The sequence below is a fragment of the Parasteatoda tepidariorum genome, chromosome 4, assembly GCF_043381705.1.
Source record: "Parasteatoda tepidariorum isolate YZ-2023 chromosome 4, CAS_Ptep_4.0, whole genome shotgun sequence".
Lineage (NCBI taxonomy): Eukaryota > Metazoa > Arthropoda > Arachnida > Araneae > Theridiidae > Parasteatoda > Parasteatoda tepidariorum.
Genome location: NC_092207.1, coordinates 59,938,374 through 59,954,460, shown reverse-complemented (window position 1 = coordinate 59,954,460; position 16,087 = coordinate 59,938,374). Strand labels below are relative to the sequence as shown.

Here is a 16,087-nt window from a genome sequence, read left to right as displayed (position 1 = left end):
GCTCAAAAAAATGTGTAGTATATTTTTGAGGCAAATTAATTATTTTTTGTAAGTTCTATGCTAATACCTAGTTTTATCCAACTGGTTTTTAGTATACTTACTAGTTTGATAAAACTGGGCAAGTATAGAAATAATGAAAGAAAAAAAAACGTTTTGAAATTTTTCGTTCATCAGCACCTTCTAATTTTTAGACCCATCACTGCATAAATGAACATAAAACATTTATTTTAGAAATAAATATTTAATAAACTAATTATAAAATATGTACAAAAATGAATTATACATTATGTTTCTACTTCATGGCTAAGATCTTCAGCCTCTTCATAGTATGAATTCTTTGCTTTTGGTCTTGAAGGAGGATTCACACCTAATGTATTATAATTAGTTGAACTTGCAGATGGGTTTTCCATTTCATGGTTTGGAACCAGCAGTTGCTTCTCCTCTTCGTTCATCGCTAAATGTCTTCCAGAGACAGACATTTTCACTGTTTTACCTGTTGATGATTTTATTAATATTTATAGGGACCAAAAGTGTGTATTTTTTAAAACAATTATTCTTTTATACCATACTTTAAAAATAATTTTAAAAAACTTAAAGTTCAAGAAATTTCTGTTAAAAACTCTTCAGTGTCAAACAGGATGTACTAAACAATGAGTACACAAACTTATGGAAGGTTGTTGTTTTTATCACTGATTTAGGAGTCAGCTTATACTAATATACCTATAATATCCTGAAGTTAATATACCTATGAACTTAAGGTAATATTACAATAGGAGATTACCCATTGGGAAAATGGGTACAGTTCTAAGTTTTTTCATGTTTGCACAATTTTTGATTAGATCAACACCATAATCACAAAGAAAAAATTGTAAGAGTCATAAAAAATAAGTATAACTTTAGCAATACTAAAAAAGGCAGCCAATAACTTTGGAACTACTTGGAGTTGATTGTTTTCCAGATTGAGTTTTTTCTTATTATTTTCAATAGCGTGCATTTTTTAATATTTTTACATATTTAAAGTATTTTTATGATTTACTTATTCATAGTGACTGTCTAGGCTGGCAATATTAATAAAAATATGAATACTGAAAAAGGAAAAGAATTTTGTGGCATAGTAAGAAACATATATTGGCCTTAGTTTACCTTTAAGACCTATCGTGCTCCCGACACGGAACTTTAAACTTGCGTAAATAGATAATTTTTTTGATTGTATTAGTATCTAATGAAATATTAACTAGGGAATATGAAATTAAATGTAAAACTAAATAGTAGTATTAAATATCTCACCAACATGACGTAGATGATCAGAAACATCCTGTGTAACATCAGAAACATCCCACATACTCATGAATGATAAACAACAAGGCACTTGCTGAGCTGCCATGTCAACATAGGGTTTATGAGAGAATGCATAGTAATGAGCTACAGATGCCATGAACATTTCAATACAAATCAGAAAGTTCTAGAAAAGAGATTTTTATTTTAAAAAACAAAAGATTAACATCTAAAAAAGATGCATATGTGAAAATTAAAAATACACACAGAGGTCAATGAATTAGAAACTTTAGATTAATATTTATTGGACCTTTCGTTGCACAAAGAACAGCCCGTATTCATGAGAGCATTGATTTTACAAGGGTCTGGATTGCATTTATGTCCAGATAATACCATGTAATTGTGTATGCAGATTTAAAGATCTTGGTAAATTAAATGGAAGAAGGCCATCCGAGATGCTTTTCCAAAATGCTATACATATTTTCTATTGTATTAAATTCAGGGTTTCGTAGCATCCGGGGAAGGAATTGAAAGTCAGCTTAATGTACATTGAACCTATTTTGAATGTTTCATTCACAATGTAGAGTTGCATTATTGCCCATAAAGTGTCTGTCACATTCGGAGTAAAAATAAAACATTGCCAGATACACTTGATCTAGTATTGCATGACTTTTTTACAACATTAAAATAATGTAGAAAAAAAAAGACATTTAACACACCATATTCTTTTATTATTATCTTTAGAAAATTTTAGAGCAATTTTAAATATTGGTATCATCATCATATCTGGCTAGACAGCCCAGTGCCTTCCTTTGAATTCGAATCCACTTCTCTCTACTTTTGACACTTGTTCGCCAGTTTTTCTCCTTTAGAGTAAGGAAATCAGTCTCAACTAAATCTCAGCCTGGGTCTACCTCTTTTCCTGTTCATTAGGGGTTTGTGTAATAGGATTTTCTTTAAATTTGAGTCATCATTCCTTCTGAAAATGTGAGCTGCCCAGTTCATTCAATTTATTTTTATGAATTTCACAATATCTGGCTCTCTGAATACATATATTTAAATTTGCTCTGAAATTTCCTAGAGATTTATTCTTCAATTTTTTTTCCAAAGTTTAGAAATTTAAGAATTAAAAATAAAATCCTATCAAAGTCCAAATTCAGAAAAACCCCACAACTGGTTATTAGATGTTGAAAAACCAAAATGTTATTAATAATTTTTAACTAATACTACAACTATTCTGTATATTTGCTACTACATATGTTACTATTAATATTACTACTTTATACTTTTCAATCGCTTCCAACTCTTATAATTGCTAAGCAATTAGTTTAATGTTTGATTCACAAACAAAATTTCAAACCACCTTAATGATTGCCGTGCAATTATTTTCCTCTTGCTTTAAAATCAAAACTCAATACATTCTATGATTGCAAATTGGTCCATATTCATTTCTGTTTTTTTAGATTGTGTAGCAATTTATTTTATGAAATCCTATTTGAATGAACTGTGTCTGTAAGATGAGGCTATATTATTTACTTTTAATAGTATTAATTGGATTTATCTAAATGTAAGTAGAAGACAAATAAAAATATTGAATTACACTTTATTACAGTACATTATTCAAAAATTAATAATGTTTCTGAAATATATGTGGCAGAACCTGACTCAATTCATTCCTAAAATTACAGACTGCTAGATGTAATAAACAAAAAATTAATTTTAAGTATGATAAACAAATAATTGCAAATGATATTCAAATTCTTATTTCAATAACTGTACAATATACGGATGAAACATTTATTTCCAATTTAACAAAAAAGAAAAATGTGTTAATGAAAATATATATAAAAAAACCAAACAAATTGATAAAACAATGATAAATTTACTTACACACAAATTTTCTGAAAACTTACAAATATTAAAAAAACTCCTTATGCAATATTCTTATTGATTCTTCGAATTTTTTTTTTAGTATAGTAAGGTTTAAAATATAGTAAATTATCATTAGTAAGAGCTTAATTAATAGTTACCTGCAAACTTCTACCCACTTCTGCGACATCTGCACCAGGAGTGGTGAAGGATTCGGTTATCACACCCACATAAGTTAAAATAGCAATAATTACAGATTGGCTAAAAATAGAAAAAATAATAAATATAAAAAATTTATAAAAATGAATTGTACATTTTAGTAAATAAATTATTGGGAATTTTAGAAAACTAATCATCAATGTTTTAAGTATTATTTAAAATATTATTTACTTACCTATTAACTTCAAATTTAAACATGTAGTTGCATTTATTTTTCTTTTAAAATTAGGTAAAATCATGAAAATTAAAGTGGCAATGAAAAAATATACTGAGAGAAAAATTAATCATTTTAATAATTAATTAAAGTGCAGAAAGCAATTCCTAATATTTTTAAACTAGACCAAAGAATGGTTTCTTTAAAAACCATGTAAACATACAATGAGGAAACTAGTTTACAATGCAAAAATCATTTTCTAATATTTTTAAAATAATTTTACACCAACTTCTAAAACAAAACTTTTTATTTCCAAGCAGAAATTATTAGGAATATTTTTTCTATTATCATTTATCATAAAATCAATAATATTATTAATCATAAAAGAATTCGTAATTTTTTGCAGTGATTTCTAAAAATTTTAACACTATTTCATTTCAACAGTTTTTTTTTATTCGGTAGAATAACATGCAACTGTTTTTTTTTTTTTTTTTTTTTTTTTTTTTTTTTTTTTTTTNCAAATCCGTGACGTTAAACCCAACTAGCTCAAAAATCAGGAGATAAATAAAATTAAGTTCATTGCAGGCTCAAACATACAATTTGTTGTAGTTAGCAGAATAACAAAAATTAGAACATGGCAAGATGAACATAACACAATGAAGCACAGTGACTTATATCAGCCCTTAGGTATCAATACATACATAACAGTACACTACATCACTTGGGCAATCATGTGTAACAACCGTGATGAATTGGTAACATTATCTTAAGATTCAAAGTTACTTCTTGCTTCAAGTATTCACAGAATACGAAGTTTATTGGTCTTGGTCTGTATATCAAAAATTGTTTCAAAACAGCAAGATACTGGGTAAGAAAGAATAAAAGACCGTTCCTTATTTGACATCAAAGACCACATAAAAATTTATCAGCTTTCGCTCATGTAAGTAGAAAGACAAAATGGCTTATGAATCTCTATCATTCCACAATTTCAATGAACTTTCTGCACGCAATATTCTGGCTGAAGAACCAAGTGATTTTATCTGTTATCCGAAAAAGGAAAAAAAAGTCGAACACCTGGTCATATTAATCCAACTATCTGATTTACAAAACATCGATGCCAGCAATTAATGTTCAAAATAATTATTAAAATTGTATGAAAATAAAAACATATGCTAATTACTTGCTTATGAAAAGTAATGTGAGAGCTCAGCTCCCTGGTAAATCACCACATAATTATACATATATAAAAAAGGCACAAACAAGATCTCATCTATATGCAAAGTTTAATAATTTGAACATTAAAATAGGCTCCCAATTTTAGCGAAGTATCATTCTTAATTTCTTCAAATAATTCTCACTAAACTAGCTGGGGTATTTCTTTATACGAAGCATTTAGACATTACAACGTTGCTAATTGCATTTTGTAATGTTTGTAAGATTACTTTGATGATATAAACAATTATAGATGTACATTAGTTTTAAAAATATAGAATAAAAAACTTGGATTAATACTTACAAAAATGAAAAAAACACCACAGCTTTGATGCAAAGAAATTTGGCAATGGGTTTCATTGGTGCTAACTCATTTTTATTGGCTTGATAAAATAGAACTAGAGAGTACATTGCTACCTAAAGACAGATATGATGGGAAAATGAAAAATATAGCCATGCATTGATAAGTTCTAAAATGAAAAAAACTGAATACAACATTTCAAAAAATATTCCACTCTAGACAGTTTCCACTGCCACTATATAACTCTTATGATTGGTTTGAAATAATTTTTATTTTATGACAATTAGCATATTTATAACACAAAATTAAAAATTATACAATTAAAAGATCCTAAAATTTTTATTCTATTAACAAAATTTGGTTCCACACATTTAATTTCTGATTCTATTGGGATAAAATTATAACTTCATTTTGCTGGGTAACCATTGCAATTTCATCCTCGAACAAGTTTTTTTTCTCTTATTTAGTTTTTAGTTACTATAAAAACTATTTAAGTGCTTCTCGCTAAAGATATTATTTAGCCTAATCCCTTTCAAAAATATAGAATAAATTATTAATATATAAAAATAATATAAAGCAATATAATCATTAAACATTATTAAGTAATAATTATTAATATATAAAGTAAATTAGTATTATATAAAAAATTACAACAAATTATCTATTTTATTAGCAAAAAGTTGGTTCCTTATAATTTGTTGCAATTTTAATTAGTTTTGTAATAACTATTTTAACTGTACTCAGTTTTACATCATAAAAATTATTATAGCTACCATATATCCCTGCGTATAGATAGACCACCTATTTTTGATTACAAAGTAGAAAATTTCTAAATTTAAAAAACATGAAAGAATTTATTAAGACTACAAAATTTTCCTTAATTAAAAATGTTTCACATTCTTCTCTATGGATACTACCTTCAAATCCTATTAAACGTGTAGCAAAATGTAGATACAGATGATATTATAAATTCTTTTAAAAAGTGTTTATTTTCAAATTCTTTGGGAGGAGAGAAGAGGACTTTTTGTGGAACTCAGCAAATACAGATGAAGAAGAATCAATTGCATAGAGGGAGCTTTATTGTGACGCTACAAACTTTATTGTATCTGAGACAGATGATTTTCTAGAATCTTTAAATTCATAGTTTCATAGTATATTTTAAAAGTTTTCATTGTGTTAAATTGTTTGAATTACTCTTTAATAATTTATCTTAGTTTTTCTTATTCTTAATTTATTTTCTGAATGTAATTTAAAGTATAGTTTCTAAAAAAAATCTCTTTAAGTAAATAAAATATGTGAGAAAAGGCAAAATTAATCATACATAACTTATAAATAACAGTTTTTTGAAAAGGTAAATTGATACAGAGTAATTCATCTCTATCTAATTCTTTTCAGTGTATTAATATCTCGCAATCAATGAATGTCCGATTTTATTACCTGTGTATAAGTCAACCACCTGATTTTTATACAATTTTGGGGGTTTGAAAAGTTGCCTTATACACTGAGATAAAGGGTAATCAAAAACTAAATTTAACTTATTCACCAATTAACAATTGTAAAACAGTAATTTAATTGCCTTTATTGCAATCTCAAGTACAAATCTTGTTCCTTAAGTTCTTAAATACTTTTTTGGTTATTGTAGAACTTGTTGAATGTTTCGTGCCAAAAAGATTATTTAACAATAGTGCCAAATGTTAATTCTCATATTCAATAGCACTAATAGTTCAGAAATAGCAAAGGATTTTTACATAAATGAACTATGTGAGGCTTGTACTTGTTTTTACTTTTGTCATTGCTATTTAGACAAGCAAGCTATTTTTTTTTACCTTAAATGTAATGAGACAAAATCAAAGTCTATTGGATGAATAATTTGCAAAAAGTTTGCAATTCTTATAATTATAGTTCTATTGGCTTTTATTTGATCTCATCAAAATCAGCATAAAAAACCATTTGAAAAAGTACCCTATTTGTTTAGATAGCAGTATTGTAAAGTTGACCTCTAAAAATATTGCTACTAATAATATGTTATTCTAATGAGAAAGCATCTCGCCCACAGTCGGGTGGTTAATGGAAGTTAAGGCCTCACAATTCAAAGACCACCTGCATGGCGGTGGCATTGTGGTTGGCATTGTGCACTGGCCACCTTTACTTCCCAGATTAGAATAACCATATCAATTTGAAACCTGTTAAAATTCAAGCCCACGTAGGGGACAGAACCTCATCCTTCCCAATGACAGTCCTTAACCACTATTCCTTTGCTACTCATATAATTACTTGAAAAACTAATAATAAGGACTAAAATAATAATGATTTTTAAGAGCCAACTGCATACAAATGATATAATAAAATACTTACAAATTGTGATATATTATTAATTGCCACAATATATGGATAAGCATACTTTGGATCAAACTTTCCCTCTCCATAGACATCACACATTTCAGTTATTCTAAAAATGTCAGCAAAGTATTAGTTTTTTTTTTTTTTTAAATATATAAATTACAAATTTAAATTCTAAAAGAATATAATGCAACAAATTTCACAATCCAAAGTTTTAAAAATATAAAATTAAAAAAATTTATAAAATAGAATTTGAATACAGTTGTCTCTCATAAAGTGTGGATTCTCAATGCAGAACATTTTTCTTCAACTCAGGAATCCACCTGAAGTAACAACGTTCTTTTTGATTAAATAAAAATGTCATTTTGTTCATCCCAGAATTTTTCAGAATTTGTTTTCCTTAATAAATCTAAGGTAATTCGATAAAATTCAAAATTGTATTTTTTTTAACTATATCTAGTTTCAATTATTTGTTTTTGTTTTCAATTAACTGAATGATTTTTATTTTATTAATGACAAAATGTTTATGAAATAAAACATAACAAGTGCAAGGAGACATAACAGTTTACAAGGAAAACGGCCATATCGATAGATATGCATAAGTAGCATCCTTACAAACTTATTTTATGATCGATTTTGGGTCGTAATTTATTTTGAGTCATCATTAAACTACCAATGTTAGCCCCCATATCTATCTGGCAGATATGGGGGCAGAGAGGTTATTTTCAATAAAAGAGAGGGTACTTATTGTTTATAGGGACCATGAAGCCAAGCTTGCCCATACATAGGAATTACACCAACTTCTGATTTAATCAGGTCACCAATTACTGATAATACACATAGGTGTATCAAATACAACAATATCATCACTAATGATAACAATAAATATGAAATAGGAAAATATCACGATCACTACTGATAACTTTAAAAATTTAATATAATAATTTTGAGACATAACTTATCAAAAATATAAAAAAATTGTAAAAAGTTTTATTTAAAAAAATTAATAAAAAAAACACTGTTTGCACTAATTAGAATATTTTAATTTTCAGCAATTTAAAGATTCAGTGATTAAAAACCTCAGCGTTAAAAAAACAAAATTACCCTAAAATATTAAATATTAATCAAAATTTTAATAAAATATAAAATATTTCAATGATTCTCAAATAATAATTTTAAAACTTTATGAATAAAATTTTTGTCACTATTCAGAATTTTAAAATGTTGAATAATTTAGTAATTAAATTATTATAAACCGGAGTGATCAAAAGCCGCGGTGTTAGAAAAAAAATATTAAAATTATTCATATATATTTCTATGGTTACAGATAATAAACCACAATTTAAACACTGAATAAAGTGATAGAGATCTCCAGTTTATGTTCTTTATGAAATTAAAAAAGAAAATAAATAAAATTTTAGGCGCTTCTCATAATATTTTAATACAAACTCATTCTTAATAAAATTATTGAAAACAAATTATTGAAAGTCATAGAGTTTGAAAACCAAAACATTCCAAAATTATCTCTGATAAGTATTTTTATCGTCAGAAATAATAATTTAAAGATTGTACACAGAACTAGAGAAAAAAAATTTGGCATTTTTAAGAATATTTTAATATTTAAACAATTAAATGAGTAAATATGAACAATTTGAAACATATCAAAAATGAAACTCACAATGATATCAATGTAGTAATGGGACGGATTACAGTATATTGAAGAATTCCATGTTTACAAGCTTGAATGAAATACCTAGATAAAAATGCGAACTAATGAAAGAAAAATATTTATAATCTTTAATACAATCCAAATAAGATAAAAATAATTTAAAGAGTGATTAAAATAACACAAAACATCACACACATAGCACAAAATAAAGTTGTTGTGTGAGGTACAAAACTTTCAATTTCTATTCTACATACTGAAGTGAAGTATTTAATCAAATTCTTAAATTGTAACAATTATTTTGGTTATCATATGCAATAAGTGCACAAAATATCACAAGTCATACTAGCTTAAATATTTATGGAAATATGAATATTTTAATAAAAAAACAAATTTTTCTGTCTTTTGTCTTTTTTTTTTTTGCTTAAACTTAAAAAATAATCAGTATAATGAAACAAAATTTATAGAGCAATTTAAAATTAATTGCAAAATTTTTGCCTTGAAATTTGAAAAAAATTTGAAGACTGTGCAATACATAAGTCATTAAAGTAGTTATTTTATAGCACACATGCACAGAAAAAATTTAACATATTTTTTCAGAATTCGATGTCAGAATGTCAGATTTGAATATCTTAAAAAGCAACTTAAGTAGTTTTTACACTTTTTAGAAGAAAGTTCAAAATGATAAGGGGTATTCTACAAATAGTATTTAGTATCATAAGACAAATTCAGTAACAAATGATCAAACCTTACAATAAACGTTCATACACCAAAATATGATACTATAAGGAAAGAAAACATGCAAATGGAAAAACAGTTTTATGTGAGGGATGATCCCCAACAATACCAGTGTCATTTTTAATAAATCTTGTTTAATAGTACAAAATAAAATTTGTGGAAAACCCTTTATCATGTTGAGCTTCTTTTAAAGAAGTACGAAAAAAATTCAGAAAATTGCTTGAAACATTTGACACTTTAAAGATATTCAACTCGGCCTTTTTTTTATTAAGTACCAAATACAATTGACAACAAATTTTTAAAAAAAATCTAAATTTTCCTGAGCATGTGAAGTATAAAACTACTATTTCAATTAGACATTTCTTGCACAGTTTTAAACAAATTTTTCTCAAATTTTAAAGCTTAAAGCGATAATTTTGTAATTAATTTCAAATTGCTCCAAAAATTTTGTTTAATTTTATTGAATATTTTTAAAGAGTACAAAATGTAAGACAAAAAAATTAGTTTTTTATAAAATTGTCCATATCTCCACAAATATTTAAGCTAGGTTTACGAAATTTTGTGCAATTATCGCATATAGTAACCAAAATAATTGTCACGAGTAACAAATTTACTGCTATATTTTTTGGTAAAGGATATTCAAAAACACTATTTTAAGTTTGTAATTTCTTGTCGGTCTCTCAAAGCTCTCAAAACTTTTAACTTCACTGATAAGTATGAGAAATTGCTTAAACTAAGACTTCTAAATTCATAAAATAATTCTTTAAGTATTTTTTGAGAAAGATAAGACATGGGTTAGAACAGAAGTGATTCCATTATTTTGTCCAACACTTGTATATATATATACATATATATTAGAAGAAAAATTTTGAAGATAAACTAAAACAAAAAAAAATATTGCCTAACATGAAACTGAAAAGATTACCGCAGCAAAGAACCACAAAGGATAAAACCAAAATGCAATAATATGAAATAACATACTAAATATCACCTTGGGAATACCGCAACAGGAAAATTCGAAAAGCTTGTAACAGGAAATATCCTAAATATCAAAAAAGAAAAAGCATTAAAATAGAAATTGAAATGGAGGTAAAGACATACATGGTAGCTCTATCAAGGGGACATTACCATGTAGTCAGTGCGGAAGCAGACCCTGCGGTTGGCATCAACCAAGAAAGACAAAAAAAAAAACCAAAAGCAAATCAGTTGAAGATATGTCGTGATCTTCGAAAATTGAAATAAAACTACATAAATTAACAGATGAGATGAATTTTTTTTTTCCGGTTGAGAAGCAAAGGTTACAGGTTCAAGTATTTAATTAGTTTGCATGCAAAGATGGAGAACAAAAATCTATCTATAAATAAAAAATTTAAAGATATAGAGGAGACAAAAAAATATACTCTACAAAAAATTATTTAAGCTAATCAAATGGAAATACAGACAGGCACCCAATTATGTTTCAAGATGAACAAGGTAGGTAACTTGGAATTATATATTTTATACTTTTTCTCTCCAATTTTCATTCATTTAATTTTCATCATATGAATAGGATATTTAATATATACATATATTATATATATACCATATCTCCTTCCATATACCATATCTAACCAAAAAGTACAGTTATACCAGGGCTATCTCCTTCTTGGGCTGAGGGCCCAAGAAGGAGATAGCCCTGGTATAACTGTACTTTTTGTACACATAATCTTTAATAACTTTTGATTTATTCATCCCTTTCCACTCAGTTTTTGTCTCATTTCCTTCAGCGTAAAAAAAATATGTAGGAATTTGTACCTTAGTTGTTTAGTTTAGTATTTCAGATCCATAAAGAGGTATAGTCAAGAAGTTGTACTTTTTTTATATTTCTTACTTGCTAAATCCCTTATAAATTCTGAACTATTAGTTCCATTGACTTAATTTCATTCTTGTCATTCAATTTAACATTAAAAACAATACCTACCTCACTTGTCTAAATAGTAATGAAAGTTTATTCTCCTTATGACCTACTCATAACCTCAAGGGGAAGGAACAAATTTCAAAATTAGAAAACTGCCATATTGGACTCAAACTACAACTTTTAAAACCATTTCAAGTTTTCTCCTAATAATTTCTGTATTCAATTGCTTAGGTACTGGCCTATATATTGTACACACAAAAATTTGTTTTTAAAAAACTCAATAATATTTTTCAAATGACCTTTGTTTTAGAAGAAATAGTGATGAACATAAGGGGTTTTCTTAATAAATAATGAAAAAAATGAAAAAGGACTTACTTTCCAGCAGGACATGGTGGAAAACAGCAGAGAGGAAATATATATTTAACTGGTGGTCGAGTCTCTAATATTAATGTCATGTCCATTTCATAATACAGAAAATTCAGCAAAAATATCATAAAGTTATAAATTACATAAGCTTCATAACATTCACGTAGAACATCCAAATAAATACCAGTTTTTGGAAAAGCCAATGCTAACCACTATAAAAAAAATAAAAAAAATATTCTCAAAGTATGTAAAAGTACACATTCTGATAAATGCAATTTAAAAGAGAGAGAAGAAAAGCTTACTGCATTCAGGGCATATATTGGAACCATCCATAATATTCTACAAAAAGAAAAGGAAATTGTTTGTCATAATTTAGAGGGAACATGAAAATATCTTTACTGTGCAGACAAAAGTAGTGTTACAAAATAAAGCAAATGAATACAAAAAAAACAATATCTCTTGACATTTTTTCTAAAAGGAGAGCTTTTGTCTCTTCTATTAAACAGTATATAATGCAGAGATATATCTGTAAAAGGAAGAGTTTGTGCATGCATTTTCTCACAACTCCTGAACCATTTGAGCTAGGATCCGGAAATTCAGATAGCAGGTGAAAGGGGAAATTTTAACCACCCAATCATTCAAACATTTTAATTAGTCTCTTTAGGAGAGACATGTGAAAAAAAAATTTCTCATCTGTTTAGTATATGCCCTTGTTATAAATTCAACTGTAAACGATTTTTTTTTCTTTAAAAATTGAAAAGATAATACGAGTAATATTTGTTAGCTTACAGCTTTATTTAATCAAAACAGGAGGTCATTTGCCTATTCTTTAAAAATCGAATTTTTTTTATATATTATGTCCAATAAGCTCAATAACAAATGTGGATAGCTTGCTACTATTACTCACTGAATTAGTATTTAATTTATTTACAGCAATGCATTTACTTTGTTGATAGTTCCTCCATTGCAAGGTGTTCCCAGTGCTGGCAATAGGTATGAAAGGGGGGGTGCCAAATGAGATTCAGATTAAATGTTCTCAAAAAAATTTTATTTTCCCATTTTTTTCTCTAATATTGCTTGCTTGAAAAATATATTTACATGTTATTATTTTTTTAATTATATATTCTTAGAATTACTTTCTATAAGGTTTAGGTTAAATGAGAAAAAGTTTTACTGATGGAAAAAACAGCATGCAGCAATAAATCTACTTGTTTATAATTGAATATAAAGAGTTCCACATTTTCCAAAGGCTGAGATAGAGATGCGAACTTGTTAAGGACTGTGGATAAATATTTTGTAGGGGAAGTCATTGAATGTATGTTTCTTTATTTAATAAATTCGATTTATAGGGTTTTTACCAACTACTACTTTTAGATCATTTAACGGCTTATCTGAAAAGGCACTTTTTTAGAGTTGCATGCTGCATTTAACCTTTCATGACTTAACCAAATGACTTGGCAAAATAACCAAAAATTTGCAAATTTCAGTTTATAGTTCTCTACAGTTTTTTAAAATATGTTGTTGAATCTGGAGCAGTTATATCTATAGGTGAGACGAGCTGTAAACTTCACGCAATATTTTAAAAGTGTGAATGCTACACCAAAACCGGGAGGTAATGCATTTAAAGAATGACCATGTGAACTCTTCATTTAATTTTAATTTTTTTTATTTACTGTGTTATGTCTAGCTAATTTTATGAAAACAGGAAAAAAAATTTAAAAACAAAACATTACTTTGGAATGTAGGTTTAAAATTAAAAGATTTTTTTTTTGTAATGCTTTTACTTTTTAATCAAAGATAAAAAAAGAATGCAAGAATGATTTTTTTATGCTATGTCCGATGTGTCATTAATTATTTTATTACATATGATCTTTACTGTTTTTTTTTTTTAATGAAAAATCCTTTTTGAATACATTTTCAAAAATAAATGTATTTTAATTAAAAATGTATGTTGCATACTTTAAACTATTAATCATTTTGTTTTTTGTACAAATATGAAATAATAATAGGAATTGATTTTCTAATAAAAAACAGTGTGTGTTCAGATAGTTATGAGTCTTGGATGTGAACTACATGTGAACCTGTGTGCCAAATGTACTCTTAATATAAAATGTGAAATTGTTGATTTAAATCTTGATATTTAATGTAGAAAACACTTTGGAAAAATTTCTTGAAGATGAAATGTCTGCTTTTGATTTAACAATTTTCTTAATAAATGATTAGGGAGAGTAAAATGTAGATGTAGATGAAGAAAACACCAATGACTGGTTAAATTTTGATGCAAATGATCAGGAAACAGAACATTTAAGCAATAAAGAAATTTTAGGTGGAGTATTAGGTGCAGATGAGGGAAAAAAAAAGGAAGATCAGACTAAAAAATAAGTCATGATATACATATTGAAGAACAAATTCAATACAAAGAAGAGCAAGATGCTGTGATACTTTGTGCCAAAATTTTGCTAAAAAATCCGTCATATAATTTTAATAGAAAGGTCAGTGTAATGGCAGGTCATATTCTTAAGCAGAGTACAAAATGTAATTACCAAATAATAAATTAAGTAAATAACAATACAAATATAACAGCAATTGGCTTTCCCTTTTAGTTAATGATATCTTATACAACTCTTATAAAAGTAGGTTTATTATATAGAATCAAATGTTATTTTGGAGATATTTCATAGTTGTACATGAAGAAGATTTATGTATCCTCATCTACAACTAAAAACTAGAAAAAAACGTTCCAAGAAACTAAAACAAATATCCTAGAACTAGACCAACTCTAAGGGTATAACTCGCAGCCCCCTTCGGGCAAGCCTTAACATTAAATAAATAATAACAAGAAACTATAGCAATAAGATAGCACTTTAAAAAAACTTCATTTGGCTACAAAAATATGCAGATATCCACGTCAACTTTTTTTTAAACCTGCTTATTTTTGAGACCAAGTGAAGTTTTTTAATCAAGTGAAACCTCGACATATGTTTTTAAAGTTTTTGTAAGCTTAAAATCACTTTGGTGACTTGGCAATAGTAGTTGCATGAACAGATACCAATGCAGAAATATCTTAGAAGAGGAATCTGAATCAGAATTATCTCCAAATCTTGGCAACGTTAAAGCAATGGCCCACGAAAACTAATAAAACAAAGAGTTTTTTTACTTTAAATAAAATTAAGAAAAATATGTTCTAATACAGTTGAGTTTGTCTCGTAATGTGTAGATAAGGATACGAAAATATTCCCCAGATTTCCACACAGATAAGGGTGCTATATAAGAAATTGATATGTTATTTAAGGAATTATTTTGGTGAAAAGTAAATTTAATTATCTTTTTCTAATACCTTATGATATATCTTTGCAAATAAGGCTTATTATAGTGAACCAAATGCTGTGTTATTTCCCAGAAAGTAATGGGTAGGGCCATCATAACAAACACTCCACTTGTAAACCATGCTTGAACTTGGGGTGATGTTCCATTTTTTTGTAGTTTGACACAAAAGAAAGGTAACAAAACCAAAATAATCAGAGCATAAGATAACATCACAACTGGACGAATCCATAGTCTCCATCTCGAAAAAAACCAGCCCGTGCACATAGTTTATGATGAAATTTTATAAGATATTAAAAATAGAGACAGCTCTCATACATGGCTTAAAATAAAATATCATCAAGAAAACTGCTGTGTAAGCTTTTGGCTTCAAAATTAGGAAATAAAGCACATGCTTAAACTGATTTCTAAAATTTATTTAAAGTAATTTTTACAGCATAATAGCACTAATAGCTAACAAATTTTAGAAAGACTCATAACTATGTTTGTTTACATTCACTGTTGTCATGAGTCACAGTGACGTAATATTATGGCTTCCAACTTTTTATATGGAAAGAACTGAAAACGTTGAAAATATTCCAGTAAACAATGTAAATGCGCATAGAAAATGAACAACAAATTCTATCTTTGCAGTCAGATTTGAAAAAAATAGTTAGGGAGAATTAATTAAACTGAAACTTTGTTTAAAAACCCATTTGAATAAATATGTATTAAAAAAACTAGTTG

The 16,087-nt window shown here is 27.1% G+C and overlaps 2 protein-coding genes across 2 annotated transcripts in view; one reads left to right on the top strand and one right to left on the bottom strand.

Moving 5' to 3' along the window:
* Positions 1-211, top strand: part of LOC139425446 (uncharacterized protein F54H12.2-like) — a 1,228-nt gene extending 1,017 nt beyond the window's left edge. The window contains exon 2 of the mRNA XM_071180349.1: positions 192-211. Coding sequence (XP_071036450.1) covers positions 192-211 — 20 coding nt within the window. The remainder of the gene's footprint in view (positions 1-191) is intronic.
* Positions 212-221: 10 nt separating this feature from the next.
* Positions 222-15,890, bottom strand: LOC107450182 (transmembrane protein 184C). Its single transcript, XM_043057535.2, has 9 exons — positions 15,375-15,890; positions 12,340-12,376; positions 12,047-12,249; positions 9,049-9,123; positions 7,386-7,479; positions 5,034-5,146; positions 3,306-3,405; positions 1,288-1,462; positions 222-493 (listed from the first exon to the last, which is right to left on the bottom strand). Exons 1-9 carry the CDS (start codon positions 15,626-15,628, stop codon positions 285-287), a joined length of 1,260 nt encoding a protein of 419 aa, XP_042913469.1. The 5' UTR covers positions 15,629-15,890; the 3' UTR covers positions 222-284.
* Positions 15,891-16,087: the final 197 nt, after the last annotated feature.